Below are 27,626 nucleotides of genomic sequence, written 5' to 3' on the forward strand. Positions count from 1 at the left end.
CCTGACCAAAAATCCGCTTTTGGGAAGGTGTACCATACCTACCAACTCCACACTGTTCATGCCCCGTGAAGCCCGAGTCAACACCAATACGATACGTGATGATGGAGATAAGGGTTATGCACCGCCCCTCCCAGAGTGAGCCAGTCACGATTTAATACACTGTTAGCAATATCACTTTTTCTATTTTGGTGTAACAGAAAAATTTAAGGGCGCTTAACGAATTACGTGTTCGCAATGCAACAGAAAGTGCGGCTGATTTTCGACAAAGTTTTACTATTTTCTTTCTGGATGCCTTCAACTCAACTCCCATCATTCGTTCATTACATGTATCTTCGTTGGACTTCCCTTTGCGGCCCTCTTCCACTGGCATTGTGCAATTCCGCGCGGCGGAGTGGCCAGCTGTCGGCTACACGCTATGACAAATGCAACAATTTCGAGTTCCGTCCGATGAACCGCTTCCGATATGGAGAGGCGGAGGGTGCGGCGGCGAATGTTGGTTCGAATTTTTTCCCAACTTTGACCTCATAGCAACGCGCTTCTTGTTTTACCTCATCCTTCAAATTTGGCTGCTAAAAACAATGGGTTCAAGACAGCACGCGGGAGAAGTCCCGTGACTCCTACCTTAAAGTGGCGCTATGAAAATATTCCCGAACGCAGTACTTCCAACAAAAAATGTACGATTTCGAACTTTTATTGTTCTTGAGCAGGTACACGCATTTCCTTGAGGGTAGATTCATTAGAACCGCTAACTCATTCTCTGTCGAATGGTATAGATATCATTTATATAGCTTCTGTGGTAGAGCGAGCAGACGGCTGCAAGTAGAAGCAACTCGCCAAATTGCTGCCCCCCCAATCCCCCCCAAAACCGTCAGTGTATACATTGAATTTCCCGCTCCCCGTCCCCCACTACGCGCTCCGACACAGGGACCCCCCCAGACCAAGCGTCTGGATCCACCCCTGACAGAGGCTGATACGTGGTGACTGATAGTCTGGTACACGCCCAGCAGGCGTAACCGAAAATGTCGTCCTAAACTCAAAAATTTATGTCCTAAAATATGAATAAAATTTCGGCCACCAGATTGATAGGTTGGCCCTTTATATCCTCGTCAATCAGACGAAATTTATTGCTCTTTGTGCCACGTCACGCTGTTATTTAAGCGCTGTTTAGTGAATACGTGCAGTATTAGTAATTTGTAGACACGGTTATAGGTTTAGTAATGCTACTGCACGAATTTTGGCTTCCGGATTTGTCAAAAGATTCGATAAATCCGGATTTAAAAGCAGATTTGATTTAGGTCCGGAAAAACAAATCCGGATTTAAAAGGATTTGATTTAACGTGCCAAAATTAAATCCGGACTTGATTTGGATTTGATTTACTATCTTCAGAAAAAATGCGGATTTGATTTAAATCCGATTTGAGCGGCCAAATCCGCAACACTGGTCTGGGGAAAGGGGGATCCTGGCAGTTGAGTGGACTCGGTGGTTGGTTTGGACCCTTCGGGGCCCCTCCGGGAAAACAACACACTGCTTTGGCCCCTGCTTCCCATAGACGGGTGGTCCTGGAAGGCCCGGCCAGGACTATTCAGCTAGTCGCCATCGCACTTTTCATTGCTTTCTCTTTGTCTTCTCTCGTCCTCGCTCCCTTCCTCTTTTCACGTTCTTTGGCGGCAAGGGTCAGCCTTGGGCAGTTCTTTTCACTCTCCAGAAAGCTGCACTTGGGTATAGTGTAGGCGTACCTGATACTGCGTCAAATGCGGTCCCCTGGTTGGGCTCCGTGGAGGGCGGCAGGACCCTTGCATCGAATAGTTTTGTCGCCTTTATGGCTTTTCCTTCTTTAAAACACCGAGATCGGAATCGGAAACGGTTCCGCACCGAGTACCAGCAAATTGATTTAAACACCTCAACACCCGAACCATGGTTTGCAAAGTTTCTCGTTGTTCACTCTAATGATGACACAAGACCACTGTCAAAGCTATCTCCTTTTGTAATAGCGAAAGCACTGGAACAGCTGATAGGTAAATAATACAATGCCAAGAAACTGGGCCCTGGAGATATCCAAGTCCACGTTGAAAAGCGAGAGCAAAGCAGTGCGCTTCTTTCACTGACAAACATCAATGGGATATCTGTCACAGTAAGTTCACACGGGAGTCTCAACATTGTTAAAGGAGTAATTTCTGAGAGCAACCTCCTTGACTGTTCGGAATCGGAACTCCAAGAAGGCCTACAACAGCACGGTGTGGTTGCCGTAAAGCGAATAGTCATGCGTAGGAATGGGAAAGAAATCCCAACAAAGCACGTCATCCGTTCTTTCAAGCTCCACAAGCTGCCAGAAACAATCAAAGCCGGTTACCTCAGTTGCAATGTGAAAGCTTACATCCCAAATCCGAGTCGCTGTTACAAGTGCCAGCGGTTTCGCCACGGTTCCCAGGTATGCCGTGGGCAGCCCGTCTGTGCTAAGTGCGCCGGCAAAGACCATTCGTCAGAGTCGTGCAACAATGACTTTCCAGGGTGTCTACCAAATTGCAGCCTTCAAATTCCCTGACTTTTCCAGGTTTTCACTGACTATTTCAAGCTAATTCCCTGGCAAAAACAAAAGGGAACTTGGTGCCTGGTCCTACGTTTTGATACAGAACCCTCATAAAACAGACCATTTATTAAGTATTAGTGAGGCTACCCTACTTTTCTGCGTCAGAGCTTGTCGTACTGGCGAACTGCTACTCGCGGCAACGTTGCTGCGACATCGCCGCTCAACCACCGGTCAACACTCGCGATTCGCCGCGCATCATCACGGCACTTGTCTGCGATTTTCCCTGACTTGAGCTGCTTTTTGGCCAAATTCCCTGACAATCCCCTGACTTTTCCAGTCACATCAAAATTCCCTGACAATTCCCTGTTTTCCAGGTTTTCCAGGTTGGTAGACACCCTGCTTTCAGTGTGCCAATTGCAAGGGTAACCACCCTGTTTACTCCAGATCATGTCCTTGTTGGAAGGAGGAGAAACAAATCCTCAAACTGAAAACAGAGCAAAATATCACGTACAGTGCAGCAAAGGCACAATTGGCGTTCCAGAAGAAAGGAACCTTCTCTGATATGGTGCGCAGGGGAGTGGCACCACTCAGAGTATCGGTGGAGACCCAGACCTCTGGGGCTCCCCTCCACACTCCCCAACACAAAGAGAGGGGCACTGAGGGTTCTGCCCCGGTGGCCTCTCAGACGAACAGCCAGAGAGCTGCAATGTTAACCCCAGAAGAGGTTGTTGCATCCCCCTCCGTTTAGGACAGTATTGCCATGAGCCTGTCTCAAAACACATCAGTCAGAGCATGGATCTCGATGACGACGACTGCTCCTCTCAGAAGTCGTCTTCGAGTCTACCAAGTCTTTTCATGGGCAAGGAACAGAGGGGGAAAAAAGCTGGCGGAGGACGAGGAGGGAAAGCCAAGGAACAACAACAAAGGGTTCAATCCCTCCGCATTCATGAACAGTTGTTCCCCAAAGTCTTTACGCCGTAGAGTGATTGATTGATTGATTTTAAAAGAAAAAAATGGAGATGGTAGTCTCGAGCCACTCGGGACTGGCTACTCCAGGACGCGTTATTAATAAAAGAAAGGGAAACTACACTAACCTCGACGCTTTGAAACGCTTTGAAAGAATAAATGAGAACATTATCACCGAGCTTGTCACCAAAAGCGAAGTCTCAAGGCACTAAAAACAAAGAGTGTCACAATGTGTCAAACAGGTCCGTCGAGACGAGAAATTGCACAAGGGCGCGCATGGCAGGTATGAGCTGATTTGCTGGCCAGCACCCAAGAACCTTTTCGGTGGAGTATGGCCGATTATCCAGGCGAGACAGGGACGACACAAGGGTACATCGGTGTGCACTGTACCTCGGGCAGTCTTGGAGTATATGATCCACGTCCTCAACTACATCACACAGACTGCAGTTGGGGGACGGGACCATGCCGAGCTTAAACAAAAGTCGTCCACTGTATGGCACGTTGAGGCGGAGCCTGTAGATGAGCGACGTGATGGGTCGAGGAAGCGCTGATGGCATATAAAAACGGAGATCTGGGTCCACCCTACGCAGGAACGACGTAGAAGGGACACTTCTGCGCCAGTGTTCACTGCACAGACGTCCCATGAGAGCACCAATTGCTTGCTTCGCGTCCGCTTGGGTGAAATACGTACGGTGCGTCTGTACGCCTCGTGCCACATGAGCCCGTCTCGCAAGTAGGTCGGCAGCCTCATTCCCAGGGACGCCACAATGACCTGGGATCCACTGCAAGGTGATGTTATGTGTCTGTGTGACAGCACATGAATACTCCCTGAGGACGTCACACACCAGTGGAGCGAGGGAGCTCGAGCCCAGGGTGCCCTGCAGAGCTTGGAGGGCGGTTTTGGAGTCACTGTATACGGTCCAGTGCATCGGTGGTTGACGGGACACAATGAAGGAAAGCGCCATAAGAATGGAATGCAGCTCGGCCACAGCAGCCGACGTCGGGTGCGACAGCTTAGCGCTTCGTTCAATCGACAGCTCAGGGATTACGAATGCACAGGTAGAGCCGGTCTGTGTCGATGAGCCAACAGTAAAGATTTTAATTCTGCCTGCATCGCGATGAAGCAGATTCAGGGTGAGTTGGCGAAGAACAATTGTTGTAGCCGATTTTCTGGAAGTCAAGCCAGGGACATTGACATGCACAGATGGTGCCTGAAGGGCCCATGGAGGGACTGCGGGTAGAACCAGTTTTTTATGCTTTGGAATGAGGCTGCGGTGAGCTAAAACGGCTTGGCAGTACCCGGATGCTGGTCGCCGAAGAATGTCGCGCACTAACGTGTGACGGTAGTGGCGAGTGGAGAGCCTCATGTAGTGCCCAAGAGATTGTGCCGTCCGCATAAAGATCAGCGAATGCTCCTTTGCTTCAGCCATGACAGGGGCAGTTGACGCTGATTTGTGGACACCAAGGCACTGTTTCATGCTCTTTGCAAGGACGGTTTCCAACACTTGTTCAGACGAAGGACAAAGACTATGCAACACTGGAAGATGGTACATTAACATTTGTCGTATGAGGGACCGGTGCAGACCAAGCAATGCCCTTGTAGAAAGCCCCCAGCGGGCACCACAGAGGTATCGCAGGACACTCAGTCGAGACTCAGCTCTACCTCTCAGACAACGAACCTCCGCTCTCCAGTACAGACAGCGGTCAAGAACCACACCAAGAAACTTATGGTGTGTAACACGCCGCACGACATTCCCACCTATATGAAGCTGAAAGTTCTTCAAATGACGGCGAGTAAAAGGCAAAAAAACAGTCTTCTCATGAGAGAGGTCCATGCCTCTGTTTTCCAGGAAAGCAGGTACAACATCAAGGGCACACTGTAAGCGGCGCTGTAGCGCTGGCCACTGCTTGCCGGATGTCCATATGCATATATCGTCAGCATACAAGCTGATGTTGACGCCCCGTGGCAAGAGAGCTGGTAGAGCAGCCATCACGACATTGAAGAGGAGTGGGCTGAGGACCCCGCCCTGTGGGACACCTGCTGTTGTGCTGTGATGAGACGTTTCACCATCCGAAGTCATCACAAAGACAGTTCTACCACGTAGATAGTTGGCTATCCACCTGAGAGCTCGCCCAGTAACGCTCAGGGAGAAAAGCTCATGGAGTACATGGCCGTGGCTTGTAGTGTCATAGGCTCGCTTAATATCAAGGAATGCTGCCACGGTTAGTAGACCATCCGATCTAGACTGTTCTACGTGGGTTACCACATTCAAGACACAATCCATTGTACAACGAGCTCTCCTGAAACCTGCCTGCGCCGGGTGTAGGAGCGTCCGGGACTCCAGAAACAAGTCAAGGCGGTCCAATATTAGCCTTTCCATTACCTTGCCCAAGCAGCTTGTGAGGCTAATGGGACGAAATGAAGCCAGTTCCCTTGGCGACTTCCCTGGCTTCAAAACTGGGATAACTCGAGCCGCTTTCCATACGTCAGGCACGACACCAGTTCTCCAGGAGTCATTAATGAAGCACAGCAGTTTTTCATGCGACGCATCCCCTAAGGAGGCTATGGCCTGATACGTAATCCCATCGGCCCCAGGTGAGGATCCTTTCCTAGAGTGGGAGATTGCTGACTGCAACTCGTTGATGGTAAAGTCCAGGTCCATGACAGGGTCACAAGCCATGCAGCCAAAATCAACACCACTAAGGGCATCAGCAACCGATTGCTTGTGGGCGTCAGTCGAAGAGGCGCAAGATGGTCGTGTGAGGAGACAGCAGAACTCTTCACCAGCTGTAATTTCTGAGATCTTCAGATGAAGCGCGAGAGCTCTGAAGGGAGCCTCCTGCTCAACAGGGCAACTAAGTGTCTTAACAATCTGCCATATTCTTCCGGTAGGTGTATAAGGGGAAAGCGTGGAACAGAATGACTTCCAGCTTTTGCGACCCAGGCGCTGGAGGTGTTTTCGGATGATGCTACGAAGCCTACATACTTCCTGGTAATCCTGTTGACTTCCAGAACGACGGAACCGGCGCTCTGCTCGGCGTCGTATTGTTCTTAGGCGTTCAAACTCGACATCAACACTTGAATGCGTTGCTGGAATGGGGACCTGTTTTGTTGCGGTAGACACGCTGGACGCCAGAGCACAGTTAATATCGTCTAGACTTGTCGCAGAGCGAAATAAATCTTCAGCTGTCGTGTTAAAAACCTTCCAGTTAGTAACTTTCTTGGTCTTACGGGGGCCTCGCAGCCCAGAGTAGCAGACGCCGTAGAGTAGTCGTTCAGTCTATATTCATTTTCCTTTTCTGTACATTTCTTATGAGTTCCCAGAGCATTATTCCCTGGAACTGCCGGGGTTTGCTAAAAAATCTTGATGACGTCCATGATTTGACAGACAGACATCAGGCTGTCTGTTTCTGTCTCCAAGAAACAAATTTGATTCCAGACACCCCTTTCCACCTCCGACGGTGGAACATTTATCGCAAGGACCGAACAGACACGGCACGTGCTTCCGGAGGTGTGGCTATTCTCACGGCCAGAACACTTCCCACGAGAGACGTTCCACTTTCCACAAATCTTGAAGCCATTGCTGTACGGATCTGCACTGACCGTGTAGTGACGGTATGCTCTTTATACCTACCGCCATCAGTCAGGGTCGAACAGAGACAGCTTGAGGATCTTATTAATCAGCTCCCATCGCCTTTTCTACTACTAGGAAATTTCAATGCGCATCATTTGCTCTGGGGTTGTTCCAAAGTTGACACCCGAGGTAAAATGTTTGAGAAATTATTAGCATCCTTGCCAATCTGCCTGCTCAATGCAGGAAACGCTACTCATGTTAATGCTGCTTCGCAGTCCTTTGAGCCATTGATATTTCGCTGTGCATTCCATCTGTATTTCAGGTTATTTCATGGACAGTGGACGAAAACCCCTTTGGTAGCGATCACGTCCCTGTCGTTTGAGAGATCAATCGACCATCAGGTGCTATTAGAACCCGCCCACCTCGTTGGAAGACACAGCCTCTTTAAACAAGAAGCCACACTTTCTATAGAGTCCCTCCTTGGGCTGAACATTAACGACGCAAAGGACTGTGTCACAGACTTTCTTGTAAAAGCAGCAGCCAAGTCCATTCCACAGTCATCTGGTCATCTGGCCCAGGCGTTGCAGGCCTTGGTGGTCGGAGGATTGTGGAAATAAACGAAAAGAGCAGAACCGTGCTTGGGGCAGGTTCCGGCGGTATCGAACCCCAGCAAATCTATTGGCGTTTAACAGAGCTCGAGCAAAAGCTAGGTGGACACGCCGACAAGGAAAGAGTGAATCATGGAAGGGCTTTGTCTCCTCCTTGAATAGCAACACCCCAACTAAGGTTGTGTGGGATCGACTGAAGAAAATTAAGGGAGGGCAATCACGCCAGCTTCTCTATTCCCCTTTTGGAGAGGAATGGTACGGTGTGCCAAACTTTAGAAGGACTTGCAGATGTGTTGGGAGAACACTTCCAGAGTGTTTCTTCCTCCTCTCACTACACCCGGGATTTCTTAAAGGTCAAAGATGATGCTGAGAAATGCAAAATCACATATGGCACCAGTGACAGCCATGCTTTTAATAAACCATTTTGTATTATGGAGCTGCTGCGTGCTCTGTCATCTCCAAAACAAACAGCACCTGGGCCAGATCGAATCACGTACAGTATGTTGCAGAACTTATCAAAAACATCACTAGAAGGTCTTCTGTACTTTTTCAATTAAGTTTGGCATCAGGGTGAACTCCCATCTCGTTGTTTCTTCTTGTTATTTTTAACAAACTGTCATGTATACCTCCCTTCAACTTAACTTGCGAATCATGCAGGAAATTGAAACACACAGTTTTTCAGAGTACGATTCTACGCCTGTAGGAACTAGTGGGAGGATTGCACCGTGGCAGTCACCGCCCGAGCACAACACATCTTTATTGAAGTATAAGAAACACGAAACCCCCACAGCCGTACTCCTGCAAGAATTTCTGTCCATAAAAGAAGGTTTTGGGGACCACGTCGCATTTTACATAGATGGTTCCAGAACAGGCACCGGTGTCTCATGTGCAATGGTTACAGACACGTCTTGCAGATCGCACTGATTGCCAAACACAGCTTCCATTTTCACCGCAGAAGTCTATGGCATAATCTTGGCACTTAATCATATACTGCGACTTTCCATTAGGTCATCAGTTGTGTACACTGATTCGCTTAGTTGCCTGCAGGCTATATGTAGCCTGCAACCACCAAAAAACCTGCTCGTTCTGCGAGCAAAACACCTGTCTAGCCGCATAATAAACAGAGGTCTTTCCTTGGCACTTTGCTGGGTGCCCAGCCACGTCTGGATACCCGGAAGCGAGCTGGCGGACACAGCGGCTACCAACGCACTCTCAGGTGACATAACCCCCTTTGACGTACCAGCTTAGGATCTGAGGTCTGCCTTGCGTAGAGCAATTAATTTAAAATGGCAACATGACTGGGACACACAGACAAACAATAAATTACAGTTGATCAAGTGTAATGTAGGCAAGCCTGCAGGAGTTTTTAAAGATAGGCTTTATGAAGTAGTCATGTATCGGTTGCGTATCGGCCACACATTTCTCATACATGGTTTTTTAATTCTCCTGAGGGACCCACCTCAGTCTGTGCACTGTGCTGAGCTGCTGTCTGTCCTTCACATTCTCATCAGCTGCCCCCTCCAGGAACATAATGGGCAAACTCATTTTTCTGAGTTCTACCGGTATAGAATCCCTCTTCACCCAGCCCTTTTGCTGGCCGATGAGCCGCTTTTCCGTTTTAGCAGTGTTTACAAGTTCTTTAGGGACACCGGATACCTTTGAGATATCAGAATTCACGTACTTTTTTATGTTTATATCAGTTTTAAATTGATCGACTTCTTTTAACTGGTAAATAGATCATGTCTCACAGTATTGGCGCATTATAGCCTTAGCTGTTCATGCGCCAGTAAGACCTCAATCCAATCCAATCCAATATACGCAGCATTTCGGCAGGTAGAATTTTTGGTTTTCACGTTTTTGATCCCTATCTTTCTTGTTCAGGTATAAGCACTCAACCCATATCTGCTTCCGAATAGCGTCTGCATGGATACCGTAGAATGGATAAGCCACTCAGAGTGGTTGGAGCATCATCTTTCGGCATAGCAGCTGCACAAGTTCCTTTGTGGCGGGTCAACCAGGCGCCTACACAAGCAGCAAAGGGATATGGACATGTTCTCTGTCATGCCGGATCTCTGAATGTATGTGCCTGTGCATCCAATATACTGTTGCTCTACTGTGAAATGTTCCATGTGAGACATGAGCTATCAGTGAATGCAAATTTGCCCCGGCATATCATTCGAACTTCAGAAACAATGTTAAACAACATATCATGTTCGTGCAATAATCTCGACAAATAAAGCAGTTTGTGTAACAGAAACAGCCAACGCTTCCGCATGTTGTTATTGATTTCACTCGACGCGAACGAAAATCCACAACCACCCAGAACCGCCAAAGCGGGGGAGAGGGTAGAGAACAGACGAGAGAGGGAAAGGGGAAAGCACCGCCAACGTCACAGGTCACCCAGGGAGACAGAAAAAAGCAAAGCAAAAAAAGCTACTCAACCGTCGTCCAACGATTGGCCCAACGCTAGAGATCACGTGAGTTTTTCCCGACAATAGAAATATACTACACGTGCATCCCCCTGGTGAAACACCCCATCTCATCGTCATCATTTATAGTTGTTGTTCCATCGATAGTATTTCTCGTTTGCTTAGATAATGTTTCTCTAAAACCAGTTTGCAGTGACATGGAAGTCTGTTCTTAAATATTTTGGCGTGCTATTGTTTGTTTTCGATAGAATTCTTGTTGTGTTCTTGAGAATCGAATGATTATAACGTCTATTTGCGATAGTTGATCAATAAAAAAATTCGCCTCTGTATACTAGTTCTAAGAATATTTCCATTTGGATGAAATAATGTGAAAGAGAGAGAGAGAGTTCCCCACCCCATAAATTGACAAAGGACGTTCGGTTTCTTCGCTGTGAGAGAGTGACCTCCACTGGGCTCAAGTAGCAAAGATTGGCTGTACTGTGTAAAGCTTGTCTGTACTGCGTGTGTTGGATACCTCTGTCAAGGTAATGTTTATCGTGCATGAGTAGGACGAAAATTTTATATTGTTCGACTAGATTAGGTCGCAAGCGTGATTTTATGATAGTTCAAAAGATAGATTACTTCCATTTCAATTTATTAAATTTGCAATGTTTGTTGTTTTCATCGTTTGTTCCGATGATATTTTCCTGCATGTGTCTGTTACTTACACGTTGGCAGATGCGGCGTCTAGAGTGTTTCTCTGCTATTCAGTGTTAAGTGCGTGCATGTTTCTCGTTTTGAGAGATTGTTTTTCAATTGTTTATCCTTTGTGTATCTCTTGTTTACGTGTTGGATGGTGCGTTGTTTTGGTTCTCTATTAGCTGTTGATCGTGTTTCTCATTATTTCCTCGCGTGTGTGCTATTCACATCATAAGAAATTGATTAATTGTGTCGTGTTGGAATAGTCAACTTAGCTTCCCATATTATTTATTATGTGTATTATGTTTCTTCCGTTTCATGGTTTTTGGCTGGGTTTTTCTCCTTCTCGCAGAGTTACAACATAATTCCTGTCACTATTTCGCTTAATATACTTGCATGTAAACCGTCCACCGCACGGCTGTTGTGGCGGAAAAAAATTACGAATGAAGCCGGCCAAGGGCGAAAATCGAGAATGAAGTCCGCTCAGGTGTGACGGCACCATCGCTTGGTGGGGTTGTCGGTGTGCATGTTCCTACTTGTATGTGAACCGACCACCGCACAACCGTTGTAGCGGAAAAATTACGAATGAAGTCGGCCCAGAGTAAAAAGAAAAGTGAATGAATTCGGCCCAGGGGTTATCATTGTGCATGCTCCTACTTGCGTGTAAACCGCCTACCGCACCCCTGTTGGAGCAAAAAAATATGAAAGAAGCCAGCCCAGGAGGAAAAAATGCCAAAGAAGTCGGCTCAGGTGTGACGGTATCATCACCTGGCTGGGATGACAGTATGTATGTCCCTACATACACGAAAACCACTTACGCGCCGCTTAAAGGACAATGGAAGCGAAATTTGTCCATTGCAAAAAAGGGCCCGAACAAGGTGTAAATGTTACGTAGAATTATGGTGCCACTAGTATTTTGCGAGTACGCTGTACGGATGGGCATATTTTTGATGATTACGAGCGCGCTGGGTCGCCCACCCGACACGATCGCCCATGGAGCGCGCGCTGCCGCAAAGCATTGCGGGAAAATCTGAGGAGCGCGTGACGTCAAATATATCTCGAGCTCCATGTGCGGCTGCCCGATGAACGGGATAAACACTGCGAATTTCGAATAACGCCTGAAGATGTTCGATTCGGAGATCTCGTGGAAGTCTGAAGGCGATATATCCTATGAGAGATGGGTTCGTACATGCTTCTTCGTCTCCGTTTTTTCCCAATAGCGGGAATCAGACGTACGCCGAAACGCCAAGTGGAGGTAAAGATTTGTGCCTTCCGTTTTCGTCAAAATACAGAAGGGGCCGCTCCTTCTTTCAGCCTGCTGTACTTCGTTGACAAGTCAAGGCTAATGAGTACCTCTGGATTTGTTTTGAACCATTCGTCAACAATATGTCTGCGCACTACATGTCTTGTTTCACCTGTCTGCAAGTAGGCATAGACGGATTCGCGGCGAGAATAAGATTCCTGTCTTTCGGAAACAATTGAAATATGACAGTCATTAAAAAAAGTCAGACGTCGGCAGAATTTGAACTTCGCATCTCTCGATTGCCAGTCGAGCGCCAATGGCCAATACGGCCACGGAAAAAACCAGAGACTGGTAGAGCGTGTTTGTTCTGAAACATATTTCATTTCATTTCATTTCATTTTAATACCTTAAAGGGCCCTAAGGCATTACATAAGGGGGGAGACAATATATACAAACACTATATACCTCAAAATAGGTACAACTCAATGCATAACCTTTCAAAAGCACTTACATTGATTGGCAATAGAAAATCAGGTGGCAAAGAGTTCCAGTCACGCAAAGATAATATCAAAGGAGAATTTCTATAATACTCACTACGGCAGACGGGAAGAGCTAACCTGTAATGGTGGTGAATGCGGTCAGAGAAGAAGGGGGCAGGGGTGACAAAGGAAGACGATGCGTTGTAAAGCTTATACATTGTTATTAGTCTGTGGACCTTGCGCCTATTTTCTAAAAGTGGAATTTCTTTGTCTCTCTTAAACTGTGTCATGCTGGTTTCCCTATCATAAAGGTTAAAAATAAAACGAGTGGCTTTCGTTTGGACGGACTCTAGTTTTTGAATTAGGTATTTTTGCCACGGGTTCCAAATGATAGACGCGTACTCCAGTTTGGGCCGGATCAATGAATAATACGCGATTAGCTTGACATCAGGTGAAGCGAGACAAAGTGTCGACGCAAGAAACCCAGTGTCCTTAGTGAGTTACTACAAACGTATTCGATATGTGCCCTCCAAGAAAGGTCACAGGAAATCAGAACTCCAAGATACCTAAACATGGTCACTTTGTCAAGAATTTCGTCATTAAGAGTATAATCGCTGGGTATATTAATATTTCGTCTGGAAAAAGTAATACATTTTGTCTTAGAGACATTAATTTCCATTAACCATTGGCTGCACCAATCAGAAAGGGAGACCAAGTCGTTCTGTAAAGCAACGCAGTCCTCTACACCACTGATTTCTCTGTACACAACAACATCATCAGCATAAAGGCGTACAGAACAATCTACACATAAGTGAAGATCATTTGTGTAGATAAGGAAGAGAAGGGGACCGATCACAGACCCCTGAGGCACGCCTGACACTACCTGTGAATAAGAAGACAGTGCACTACCCCACCTAACACACTGTGTTCTCGCAGACAAGAAAGCACGTATCCAGTTTACTATGTTATTTTTAATGCGTAATGATTCGAGCTTACAAAGCTTTACTTACATAGCTTATAAAGCTTACTTACATATCCTGGCCGAACGCAAGGTAAGACAGACAGCAATGTAAGCAGCAAGACTCTCACCCCGAGAGAGAATGAGATCGCCTTCCTTCGGATGGATTTTGGGGGCCAGCCTCGGTAGTGTTGTCTTTGTAATAAACGTCACTCGATGTTTGACGCTGTGTTTGTGATGTCTATCCGTGTGTCGTTCGTGCAAGGAACGCTATGTCCTCCGGTTGCCGAAAGGAAGTCGGCAACATGCTGTAGCACAGCCAGGAAAGACTTCACAAGCATGTACAATTTTTCTTGTCGCGAAAATCAACCTCCGATCGCAAAACAACCGCAAAATGAAAGTCAGGAACTCAAACAGGAGAGACAACGTGCGTCACTTCCGTGGTCTGCTACGGCGGTGCGGCGACGCTCGACAGGGGCTCAGAGTGCTCCGCGGCCGAATTTTATATCGCGATTCTGGCGGCATTTCAACTAATATACGTAAATCTAAGTCGAATTCCGGATTGTTTTGGTACACATCGCAATATGAGGCAAACAGCTTTGTAGCTTATTTTCGCTTCCGTTGTCCATTAAAAAAATTCGGAACGAAGTCAGCCCAGGCTCCGGCTCGCTGGTGGGCACGGCACTTGGACAGCCCCTCACCCGCGTGCACCATACTTGCATGAAACGACTCACGCAATACGAGAAAAAAATGCAAACGAAGTCAGCCCAGGCTGAAAAACTGCCAAAGATGTCGGCCCAGGGTGACAAATTCACAACGATAAGTGTACGCTCAGCCCTTCGCCCCGCTGACAAGCACTCGGACAGCCCCTTACCTGCGCACCACTCACTGCGCCGCCTGAAAAAAATAATCGCGAGAGAAGTCGGCCCAGGCGGAAAAATCGCCGAAGAAGTCGGCCCAGGAAGAAAAATGCACAACGATAAGGGCGCACCGAGCCCGTCGGCCCGCTGGTAAGCACCCGGACAGCCCCTCACCTGTGCGCCACCCACCGCGCGCTGAAAAAAAAAAAAAGAAAGAAACGCTAGAGAAGTCGGCCCAGGTTGAAAAATGCGCGACGGTAGACGAATGCACAACCCAACTTAGCCATTGTTCTTGAAGTTACGTACATCTATCAGAACTTTGTAATCAATCCCAAATTCGCGGTCACTCCCCCGCCGGCCCACTCCGTCACTATACTCTGCCGCTATGCGGGAAGCGACCTTACAGGATGTGAATTCAATGGGAGACAGCGTTTATGGCAATTAACAGCAAAACAGAATAAAATGTTTCATCGACATGCCATCAGCGTCTAATAGAGAAGAACACCATGTAAAGAACCCCTGGAGACATGAAAGGCGCCAGCAGAATATAAGGCTAGTGCACCCTGGCCAAATGAATTTGAATGCATTGCGCCTATGGGGATTCCGTCGATTTTTGCACATCGCCCATGTTTAGACTACGATTTTTCGACAAAGACAGCCAAATTCTGGAAGTGTCATCGCCTATTTTCGTTCAGTACGTCCTCCAGGCCACATACCAACCACGGCACGATGTGTGAGTGTTAATCCTGACGCACCCAGGGCCTTCAAAGTTGCGACTCAGACAGGGTTCCCCTCCGGGGCACTCGCCGGACTAAGTCCAAGTATTATCGTAATACGCATGCGCTGACACTGTACGGCCGGTCCGAAGGAGTTCGAAACAAGAACAGTCATTTTTTCCAGAACTCGAAGTGGCTGACAGAACACACAACTTTATTTTGAGTGAGTAATATACAAATGTACAGGGCCTTACCCTATAAAAGTCTACCCGCATCGGCATGCCGTGCTCGGTAATTACTCAGTGCAGGGGGTGTACTGTGTGGTCTACATATAAAGCTCATAAGCACATTCAATCGTGGTAAATTTCGAAGTGATTGAGCACAGCAGCACGAAGTTATAACGGAAAACGCGCAATTTCCGTATTCAAAACAATCAAGATGGCGGCGTAGCGAAGAGCATTGTTGACAGTTGACAGTTGAGAGTTGCTCCCCAGACGGCGACGTGTCGCATATCATGCCTGTTGGATGGAACTGCGGTTTTCATTTCGCTTTCGTGAAACTGTCGTACGTGTTTTGCTGCCGAAGAGAGCAACGTGAGGATCGAAATTGCCGACGTAATTAGTAGACGACAAGCAAAAGGGATGTCGTCTGCTTATACTGAAAGGCAGCGAAATATCATTACGCGGAGATGTCTCTGGCTGCCAGAGTGACACGTCGCAAGTCTGGGGAGCTGCGTCACAACTGCGCTTCGCAACACCGCCATCTCGGCTGTTTTGACTATGGGAATTGCACATTTTACGCTATAACTTTGCGTGGCGGTGCTCAATCACTTCGATATTTACCATGATTGAATGTCCCTATGCGTTTTATACGCAGGCAACACGATGTGCCACCTGCATTGAGTAATCGGCAAGCACGGCATACCGGTGCAGATAGACTTTTATAGGGTAAGACTCTGTATATTATTCGCCATTTGGCCGTTTTGGAAGCGATTTTCTCAAACGCGACCTCTCAGCGAGTAACAGGGGAAGATACGGGGTTCTAACCCCGTGATCTTACTTTCACATATACATGTTACAAAATTAACTTCGGACATCATTAATATTATTTTTGTATCAAATCATACTAAGCCCCGAAGTTGACCAAATTGGCCATTTCGAGTGCCGGTTTGGAAGCCATTTTGTCAGTCCCGACCTCTCAGGGTGCATCAGGGGAACACGATACGGGGTTCAAACCCAGTGATCTTACTTTCACATATACGTACTACAAAATCAGCTTAGGAGATCTTTAATATTATTGTTATATCCAATGATATTAAGCCCCGAAGGTGATGAAATTGGCCACTTGGCCATTTCAATGCCGTTTTGGAAGCGATTTTGTCAAACGCGACCTCTCAGGGTGCAACAGGGGAACAAAGGATGGGGTTAAAACTCCGTGATCTTACTTTCACATATACATATTACAAAATTAACTCAGGACATCTTTAATATTATTTTTGTACCAAATGATATTAAGCCCCGAAGTTGACAAAATTGGCCATTTCGAGTGCCGGTTTGGAAGCCATTTTGTCAAAATCGACCTTTCAGGGTGCAACACGGGAACACGATACGGGGTTCAAACCCCGTGATCTTACTTTCACATATACATACTACAAACTCAGCTTAGGACATCTTTAATATTATCGTTATATCCAATGATATTAAGGCAGAAGTTGATGAAATTGGCCACTTGGCCATTTCAATGCCGTTTTGGAAGCGATTTTGTCAAACGCGACCTCTCAGGGTGCAACAGGGGAACGAGGTACGGGGTTCAAACGCTTGATCTTACTTTCACATATACATATGACAAAATTAGTTTAGGACATCTTTAATATTATTTTTGTATCCAATGATATTAAGGCAGAAGGTGATGAAATTGGCCACTTGGCCATTTCAATGCCGTTTTGGAAGCGATTTTGTCAAACGCGACCTCTCAGGGTGCAACAGGGGAACAAGATACGGGGTTCAAACCTCGTGATCTTACTTTCACATATACATACTACAAAATGAGCGTAGGATATCTTCAGTGTTGGTTTTACTATATCAAATGATTTTAAGTCCCGAAGTTGATGAAATTGGCCATGTGGCCATTTCGAATGCCGTTTTGAAAGCGATTTTGTCAAACGCGACCTCTCATGGTGCAACAGGGGAACAAAGTACTGGGTTCAAACCCCATGATCCTAGTTTCAGATATACACATTACAAAATGAGCTTTGGACATCTTTAATATTATTGTTTTATCAAAATATATTCAGGCTACAGTCCCATTCATCACCCGAAAGGTGTCATCTTCAGTCAAAGGTTCAAAGGTACAGGGCTTCTCGGCAACTTACGTGAAATATGTTGGTACCGTTGGAAAGCTTGTTCTTTGGGCAAGCTAAGCCAAGAACTCGTTTTTTAATGTGATGATCAGCTGTGGCGTTATAAAGCGAGAAGGACGACCATATCTGCCATTTTTGGTGTTTTTCAGTCAAGGATGATGCGAACATGAAAAGAGATAGCGCTGTCAATCTTTTTTCAAAGTGACGTTGCACAATATGCAAAGGAAAGTCAAGAACGTTTTTACTCGCGTAAAGCATCATTTATTGATTATTGCCTATCAAATTTAAGAAAAAACGCTACTTTTACACTTGCCATAAAAGGCTATTCTGTACTTATTCTCTGCTGAAAATATGATCAGCGGGCGGGTAATTATCAGCAGGAGTGATGTCCAAAGTTTTATCGCAAATGAAAGAATAATAAATAAACTAGCGTGGTTCAAAATCGCGCACCTAAATACACAGAAACGCAGAAAATGTGGTGACTAGTGCCATCTGCCGTACGCGTTTGAAACCACCGGCAGCTTCGCGTTGCAAGAGGTTGCCGAGAGATGACACGGGTTCCTAGGTGCTGATCACGTGATCACGTAGCGGTTCTCTGACCTCCCTGACTAACGAAACGTTGGCCCCGTGCTTCATTCCGTATACGCAGGTTCCTGCCGCGTGTATTTTTGTTGATCGTACGGTTATATTGTGTCCGTTTGGCTGAATTTCTAGCGTGGGGATTTGCATTATTCTCCGTTGGGTGTGTAGACAGCATCCAGAAAAGAAGGAAAATGCCGTGTCCAAGTACGAACCCAAGGAAATGATGTTATGCCCGTCGAAAGTCCAGCAAGTCCGACGGAAAACCCAAGGAAAACCTCAGAGAGCACACCTGGTGACAGGATTCGAACCCGTGTCCCGTTGTATCAACGAACCTGAAATTGATTGCAGTGTATTCCCTACGAGAAATCGCAAGTGAAAGTAGGTCGAGCTTTCAAAGTAAAAACCCTTAGTAAGTGGTTAGGAATTTTAGTATTTATTTTGAGCCGGAGGACTTCAAGACCTGCAATATCGCAACCGGTGATTTCGCAAAAATTCCACGCGTACTAAAAGTGGATGTTTCTCGAGGGCACGTTTTTTCCGGGGAACATATTTTTCAGGGGACATTTCTTCCGGTTCCTCCGGAACACGTGCGTCTTTGTCTCGTTCCTTTTTCTTTCCAACTAGTTTCTTTGTTTTCTACATGTGGGGGAACGGAACGAAGAACCGGAGCATGGAAGGAGAGGGCACCACGGTAAATGTTTATTATGTAGGCAAGGGGAAGGAGTGCTGTCGCATCCATTTGGCTACGAGGAATTTTTGTTGCACGATAACTATCTTGCAATGCAAATGCAATTTCTTGGATTGAACTCTGAAATCTGTAGACGGATCATCCGTTTACTCACAAATACAACGATCGTCTCACGGCAAACTGTAGGCAATCAGCGCCGCGTAATGCGATGGAGACGACTGAAATGAAATGACCACATTTCGTGGCGAAAGATCACAGCTCTCGTCATCTCACAAAGCGATAACACGAATCGCAGCCAAATAGAAAAGAAAAAAAAGAAGTTAACTTCACCTACTAGTCACGGCCGCTACTATGCGGAATACGGACAGGTTACACAGCGTATAATTGTCGACTTCCCTATTTTACTTCGGTTATGCCTGTAGTCGTTTTTAGTTTTCGTCCCATACGCGAGAGAGATCCAGTTGTATGTTGAAGCGCCTATGGATGACATCGGATACGCTAGAGCGCCAGCGAAGTTGTTTGGGTTTAAAGGGCTGTTGAACGTTGGACATTGAACGGAAGAAGGTGAGAGTTGCGGCTTGCATCGGCGCGACGCGGTATGGAGAGGTATCCGCGCGTTTTTGGTCCTGAACGTTGAAATGGAACGTAAAACGCAAGTATTAAAGAGTGTTTAACTCAGTATGTGCGTGTTTGTGTGAAGAAAGCCTACATGCCATTCCTTTGATTCTTATCCGTTTGTGTGCGTACTGTGAGTTGAACTTCTAGTTTCAACAGAAGTGGTAATTTCATAATTCATTTCAAGAAATCCTGTGTCTGTAAGATGTATTGAGGTAAAACTGCTGCCGATCGGCACGTGAACAGACTCTTCACAGCTGACTGCAATCATTTAGTATTTGCGTCCATTTTTTATGACGGTTGTTTCACCATTTTGCATTTGAGATATATATTTTTATATATCTCAAATATGTTATATTTTGCATAGTCTTCGTCACACGCTACGCGCGCGGCAGCTACCCCCGTGCTACTCAACCCACGAAAGCACGAAAATCAACTCGCCGCCTTGCACGACAGTTTCAGAAGACTTTTGCGAGACAATCGTCCCTTCTACACACGTATAAACACCGGGTACAATGGCATACAGAAGAGACTGAAGGTCAAAGGGTCCAGTCGGGAGAATCGCGCGTGGGACAGCTGTCCCACACGCGATTCTCCCTAAAGGGGTCATCCACGGAAACCGCAACGGTGGCGCCCCGCCGTAGCAAGTCCGTAAGTAAATTCAAGTAAATTCCGTAAGTAAATTCAATCGAAATGGCCATTTGGCCATTTCGATTGCCCTTTTGGAAGCGATTTTGTAAAACGCGCCCTCTCAGGGTGCAACAGGGGAACAGGATACGGGGTTCAAACCCCGTGATCTTACTGTCACACATACATACTACAAAATCAGCTTAGGACGCTTTTTGCCTAGCGAGTGTCGTTTTGGAAGCAGTTTCTTCTGATGCGACCTCTCCATGTACGCCCTGGCACCAGGATTAAAGGGGCTTCGCACGTCTTAAACGGCTTGATCTGCTGCCGAACGTTGCGGTAGCCTCTGTTACAATCCCAGTACAAGCCGTTTGTAGTATCTTTTTGGCACCATGATAGTATGATACATATCATTTGAGTCATTGTAAGGGGCCCCGCTGGAGCCTTTTCCAAAATTTGGGGTGGTTTCCGATGCAATCACAGGAGAGGGGCATAACATAAGCCTTCGCGTCTTTATATGTCTGTAAAATGTCTGCCACCATGATTAAAGGGTTTTTTGTCCGTTCTAAAGGGCTCTGCTCCATCCTTTCATGGAGTATGCGGCCGCGTCCGTTATAATTCCAGTAGAATGCCAATAGCATAACCGTTGCGTATACTTATATGACCTTGGATGGGTATCGACCGTTTTAAAGGGCTCTGCTGCCGCATTTTCCGTATTTTGCGGTAGTCTCTATTACAGTCCCAGTAGAAGGGCATAGCACAAGCCGTTGATGACATGTCATCGGCAGCATGATACAAGGGGTCTGGCCCGTTCTGAAGGGCTATGCTGCATCCTTTTCCGATATTTGCGATCGCCTGTGTATGCTCTCGGTAGAATGACATGTATAAGTTGTTGATAATAAGTCTTTGGCAGCATGACACAAGGGGTTTTGCGCGTTTAAGAGGGCTCTGCTACCACGTTTTCCGAATTTGGCGATCGCCTCTGCTGTAACTCCAGCAGAATAGCATTGCACAAGCCACTGATAACCGAGGACTAATTTTGTTTTTTTCTCTTTCAAATTCTACGGCTGTAAGGTATGGAATAATTTGTCAGTAGACATTAGAAATCTCACTTCTTTCGGTCAATTTAAATACAAGACTCGAAAATACTTCCTCTGCAACTAGTTTATCCGTAAACTAGACCATGCTTGTTATCCAATCAATATATGTATCGTCATCAATTGTCTGTAATCAATGTCTGTAATTAGTGTTTGTTGATGTAATTTTTCACAGTGTCCAAAAGTGCATATTTACGCGAACTGTGGTTTATCTAATACCTTTGCCCTCTCGGGACAGTATGCTGCTATGTTTTTTTTCCTTTAAATTTTTCAGGGACTATACAGGGTGTCCCAGAAAACGTGTCATTGAATTATAATAAAAAAACTACGCCACCTAGAATCATGCGGTCAACAGCATTTGTTCTTATTAGGTTTTTGCCACCTCCTAATGTGAATGTCATGTGCTCCAAGTTTTATTATGTAAAGATTTGCGAACTGAACTCGGAAATTTGCCAAGTAAAGGTCACTTTTTTACCCCACCAATATGAAGACCGTGCCGAATTCACTCAAATTCATGATAATTCACAGTGATACTCACGAGGTATCCCATCGGAAAAAATAGCCGAATATCATGCTTTTCGGAGCACCGGACCATAGCGCGCGATGACTTTTTGAGCGCAATCGCTCCCAGTGCGACGAAAGGAGGTTCCAAAGCCAGCCCACAGAGTGATAGTAGAAAAAGTAACAGTTCCTAAATTTGGGAGAGGGAAAGCATTATCTCAGCGAATGTCGGACGTGATAAGCCGTGCCTGCTTTATCTCTTTCTGCGGTGTCGGGGAGGGCTGGGTTTCCAACCTCCTTTCGTCGGACTGACAAAGATTGCGCTGAAAAATTCATCGTGCGCTATTCTGTGCGGCCTCCGTAGAGTATGATGTTCGGCTATTTTTTCCGATGGGATAGCTTCCGAATATCCCTGTCAATTATCATTAATTTGACTAAATTAGACACGCTCTTCACATTGGTGGGGTAAAAAAGTGACCTTCACTAGGCAAATTTCCGTCTTAAGCTCGCAAAAATTTACATAATTAAATTTACGTTACACGACATTCACACGAGGAGGTGGCAAAAACCCAGTAAGAACAAATGCCATCGACCGCATGACTCTAGGTGGTGTAGTTTTTTTTATTATAATTCAATGACACGTTTTCTGGGACACCCTGTATAACAGGGCCGCCCTAACAGTCCCATATCTGACTCTGTATTCGCCTAATGTTACCATACCATATAAATAAATAAATAAATAAATAAAGAAATAAGGGAACAACTTTCTTTCGCTCCATGATACAGGGAGTATCGCCCGTTTTAAAAGGCCTTGCTGCCGCCGTATCCAAATTTTGCGGTCTCCTCTTGCGCAATTCCGGTAGAAATACATGGCATAAGCCGTCATGAATATGTGAATATGCCTTTGGTGCCATGATACAGGGGGTTTCGTACGTTTTAAAGGACTCTCCTGCTGCCTTTTCCGAATTTTGTGGTCGCTTCTGTTGCGATCCCTATACAAGAGCATCATAAGGTGTTGATAATATGTGTTTGGAACCATGATTAAAGAGGGCGAAACGCCCGTTCTAAAGGGCTCTGCTGCGGCCTTTTACAGATGTTGCGGTCGCCTCCGTTACAATCCCAGTGGGAAAGGCAATAGCATAAGCCGTATCGAATATGCCTTTGGCACCATGATACAAAGGGTTTTGCCTGTCTTAGAGGGGTCTGCCGGCGCCTTTTCCAAATTTTGCGGTCACCATTGTTAAAATCCCAGTACAAGGGCCTAGTATAAGTCGTTGATAATGGCTTCGCTATGCAGAATACACCAGTGACTCTTTGTGGCGTATTCCTTGGTTGCCCCTACCATCATCGGGGTTGCAGAAATGTTACTTTTTACTTTTCTCAAAGAAGTTGGCAAGTAATGCAATGTTTTAGAAGGATACTGTGGGTCATTTCTTGCGGGTCGACGTGTAAGCGAATCATGGACTTCTTTACGCGTGCTGCACTTCGGTAAAAATTGGTTGATTACCATGAACAGTGAAATTCAAACGGCTTCGTAACGGATATGTACTTTCATCTATGATGTCTTTTCCTCAGACTTTAGCACCAGTGCTCGTAGATATCTGTTGCCGTGTAAATGTTCGGACTGCCGGCGATTTGCCGTGCAAGTTCACTTTTGTGCCCCATATCTTGGCAAGTTTTTTTCCTTGCCATATCGTCGCGGCTCTCTCGTGCTGAATTCAAACGAAAGGTATCAGCGTTTAGTCCGTTGCGCAACTCGTATCAGCACCGAAGAGCAACGACAATTTCTTCTTTGTCATTGTTGTTGCGGCTGGCCCTATCATCAGTGCGCATAGAAGCCAAGATGCGGTACCCGGCGTGATAAGATGTCTGCGTGATTTCGAGTGGAGCGAACCATAGGGTGGTATATCTATACGGATACATATCTATGGGTATATGCATTGGTAGCCAAGCTGTATCAGGAAATCTCATGAATTACAGAGGAGTGGTTGCAAAAATTCGGGGGGAGTGCACACCTCCCTGGGGGGTGGGGGTAATGACCCTGGAAAGGACCGCAATTATAGCAAAGTACCTTAGAGGAAACAGCTGAGCGGTATAGTTATTAGGCATTCGCATCTACAATTCGTCAATGAAAAACTTGACTTGACACACCAACAGAAACAAATTAGCTTCTTTTCCAATTGAGACATTGAAAATTTGAAAGGCGTTGCAAGTTCTTCGTACATAGTTCTTCAAAAACGATTATCCCAACGTTCAGGAGAACTGAAATTGTCGGTTTATACACAGTATTGTTGATTTTGCTTGCATTTCCAACGTGAAAAAGAAAAAAATCAGGGAAAGAGAAATAATTATCCGGAGAGGCAGCTGCTATGCTGTGAGGCCATAAACTTAGTGTAATATTTAAGATGAGGTCATTCTCTGCACTTGTCTCCACTATTACTTCTCAATTATCATATGTTATCAGTGTAGTTTATCAAAATGCACGTTCAGACCAGATCGCTATAACTACTTGTTGAGGTTCATGAGTCACAAGAACTGCTCGAATGTGAATGTACTTCCTAACGTTGACAGGAGCAGCACTACATCGATCAAGGGTAAAAACAATGCCTGAAAACCTGGTTTCATTCCGAATTCTTCATTATTGGTGTGTGTGTGTGTGTGTGTGGGCGGGGCAGCTTTATTCTATTTAGTGGTCAAGAGCCCTCAGTACACAGAATAGCTGACTGCAAGCCATGCACATGCGGCCCTCGTGTGTGAGAGCCCTGATTGCCCTGATCTAAGAATTGCTTCATTTTAAGCGAGAAATAAATAATGTACTCGAGGGCGCGTAGCACTTGTTTAGCGTTATCTCCAAATCTGGTATTTAGCTCTGCTTTAAAATCTCTGGTTCAAAGAAGTCGCGTTTGACCAAATCATTGCCACTCGCAGACGTCACCACTCGCATCGCCACAGCACTCGCAGACGCGAGAATTTCATTTAGGAATAACTCTGGATATCAACGTGATATCGAAGATGTCATCACTTAATTACGTAGTCTGTATACCTGTTGGACCATACCTGTTTCCCTTGCTATGGCCTGCGAAGTAGCGTTTCGTCAAATCGTCCATTTTCAAGCGACCAAAGAACAAACAGGGGACAAGATCACGCACAAGTCGCTCTGTTGTTGTTTCGTGTTTGTGCTTTGGTCGCTTGCGGATTTACACCAACCAGCCCAATCAATATACTTCAGACATTTTGCCAAATCGTCGCCCAAGTGGCACTCACTGGCGCCAATTTGTCAGTTTTCTCTATTTTAGCTCTCTTGGTGCCAACCAATAACTCTTGGTACCAACTTGATACCGACGGTATCATCATAAAATTAGGTAGTCTGTGTATCGTGTGCGGACCGTAGCTGCTGTTCTTGCTGCACTCTTTGAACTCGCATTTAGTCAGTTTGTGTTCCAGAAGGCTATCGCACGCGCCAACCTGCCAATTTCATCAATCTGCAATCTCCATGCATTTCGGCAATCTCCCGATAAGTCTCATGCTCGTTCCCACAGTTATACATCACGTCTTATTCTTTATCTTACGCGAATGCTCTGGACGTGTTATCGGTGTTGTTATCAGGTCGGGGTGCGAAAAGGGCATTGTTTGCCTCAGATATGTCCTCCTCTCCCTCCCCAGATCTGTTCCTCCTCACCCAAGCAGCACAATGTACCGAAAGTCAAGTGCAATAGGGGTGGACCAGTAAGTGGAAGACCTTGAACAGACTCCTGAAACAAAAGAACATTGATAAGAGACATACTGTCCACCCCTATTGCACTTGACTTTTAGTACATAGTGCTGCTTGGGCATGTACTCAAGCACCACCCTGTAAACTTAGCTCCCTTGGGTAGTCCTCTGCTATCAGGTCAAGCTGGGTTTCAAAGGGGGTGTCCCTGAATGCTGCTCTTGTAAAACTCCACTATGGTGCTCACGTATAATAATGTGACTTTTTATAGTAAAACTTGTTATTTTAATTGTAATCATAGTCATTAAAAATATATTCTTTGATTAAATGTGCTATACCATTTTAGTTCTGCTTAATTGAAAACTTGCGTGATTACCACTAATAAAAAATATTGTGTATGATGTGTAATACCCCTTCAATGCTATTGCATCATACGTGTAATAAGTATAAATTTTGTTACGTGTATCGTATTGTGTTTCTTCTGTATCAGTTTTTTTTGGCTGGGTTTTTCTCCTTCACACAGTCATAACATAATTCCCGGCGCTAACGACTTTACTAAATATATTTTCACTTGTACTTTTGTGTATGGATATCCTTTGCATGTCTATGCTTGCATCTAAACCGTCCCTTGCGTCTATCCTTTATATATCATTTATATATATATATATATATATATATTTGAAAGTAAAAAGGGAAAATGAAGACAGCCTTTTCTCGAAGACAACTATAGACTCGGCTGCTGCAGACTAGAACACAACAGTCACTGTGGATGAATAAAAGGGAAGAGGAGCAAAATGCATCATTCCATGTATCACACAAGTGACATTCACCTCGAATACTCCAGCAGATGATGGGAAAGATATCATTGAATCTTGCGGCTGCGTAACTACAAGAGCTGTACGTCATAAGTATTTATCTTCTCGTGCACTACCGTCTGCGGGGAATATCCTGGGGCCCAGTCAGAAGTTATTCCGTAGCAGACGACAAGAAGACACGCACTTCATTGCAAAGTCGATATTCCGGATCGGTGCAAATGCTCAATATAATACGCAGGTTTTGCCCCGTGAGCATTTTTTTCCGCTTTTTCCCGCCTTTTCTTTCCCCACTAGAATGTTCGGGGGGAGGACGGGAGACGCGCACTATATCGCAATTTGTGATAGCGTGGTTGTGCAAGTGAATACAGTCCTATTCGACATGCTGGGTATAGTTGCATAAAAATTCCGATCCCGTCCCGGGATCCACATTTCAAAAATCTCGAAATCCCGGGATTGTAACAAGGGCTCGGGATTCCGAACCCTAGCTCGCTATAGTGGGGCCCAAAAAGAGAGAGGAGCGTGCCCACGACTGAAACAAATATTCTCTCGTTAGTGCACAGCAATGGCAGCACCTTATTTTGATGGTTGCAAGGTAAATGAAGTAATGTTGGTGCATTTCCCTCATTGGGTCCGGGACTCCTCGTTCTTCCTGAACCACATGCCGCAGTTTGGACGGTAGGCCGTTCACTAATAAGACGTCACCTAAACGCCATCCAACCCACAAAGAAAAGCGCAGCCGATGAAATAAAACGTAGGATAATTTCATGTTGTTTCATAATAGTCTACGCAAATGGAGCATGCGGTTATTGACATTTTTAACGGATATACATAGTATAGCGTTTTGTTATGCGGGAATCGTTCGAAATATTGCATGGGGCACGGTGACGTGTTGACAGCTTGACATACTTCACGAACACATAATACACAATATCTTAGCTGAGTGAATAATATATTTCACGTATGTATAGAGAAATTGTGCACGTGGTACCCTTTCCACCCACCTGCCGTGCTGTGACCAATAGCTGTTGCGTGACTTACGTGAGCAGCGCCTGCGGACTGTTTCGCTTCTGAAGTGTGACACACTATGACGAGTGCGACCATCAGTGTGTAATGCACTTGCAGCATGGCTATTGTTGAATCTGGGAGAAGCCAATGTCCGTAATTTCTTGCACTGGGGGATGCGCCGTATGGTTGAGCAGCTATACCGCAGGAGCGTATAAAAAAGAACAAGGCTTCCACGTTCCACGCATATAAAGTGCCCCGGCTGGTTTTTCCCGCGATTACTGCACAATGCCCACGGTCGCTCGGGTTACTATCCTGTTCTCTATAGAAAACGTTATCGTGCAGAGATAAGGCATATGTAGAAATAGTGTGCGAACTGAGGCTGCTTTGATTGTACACGAATAACGTGCGCCAACACAGAGACCCTGGGCCGTTCTTGGGTACTAAAAAAAAAAGACCATTATTATTGTTGTTACTATTACTATTAATATCATTATTATTGGCTGTTCTCAGGCACACTAATAAAGATATTATTGATATCAAATTATTATTATTATTGTTATTGCTGAAAAACCTGTCTGCTATGGGCTT

The 27,626-nt window shown here is 45.7% G+C and overlaps 1 protein-coding gene across 1 annotated transcript in view; it reads right to left on the reverse strand.

Moving 5' to 3' along the window:
• Positions 1 to 27,323, reverse strand: part of LOC135393223 (uncharacterized) — a 42,313-nt gene extending 14,990 nt beyond the window's left edge. The window contains exon 1 of the mRNA XM_064623711.1: positions 27,072 to 27,323. Coding sequence (XP_064479781.1) covers positions 27,072 to 27,158 — 87 coding nt within the window. The 5' untranslated portion in view covers positions 27,159 to 27,323. The remainder of the gene's footprint in view (positions 1 to 27,071) is intronic.
• Between the last annotated feature and the right edge of the window lie 303 nt (positions 27,324 to 27,626).

This window comes from Ornithodoros turicata, chromosome 4, assembly GCF_037126465.1.
Source record: "Ornithodoros turicata isolate Travis chromosome 4, ASM3712646v1, whole genome shotgun sequence".
In the NCBI taxonomy this organism is placed as follows: domain Eukaryota; kingdom Metazoa; phylum Arthropoda; class Arachnida; order Ixodida; family Argasidae; genus Ornithodoros; species Ornithodoros turicata.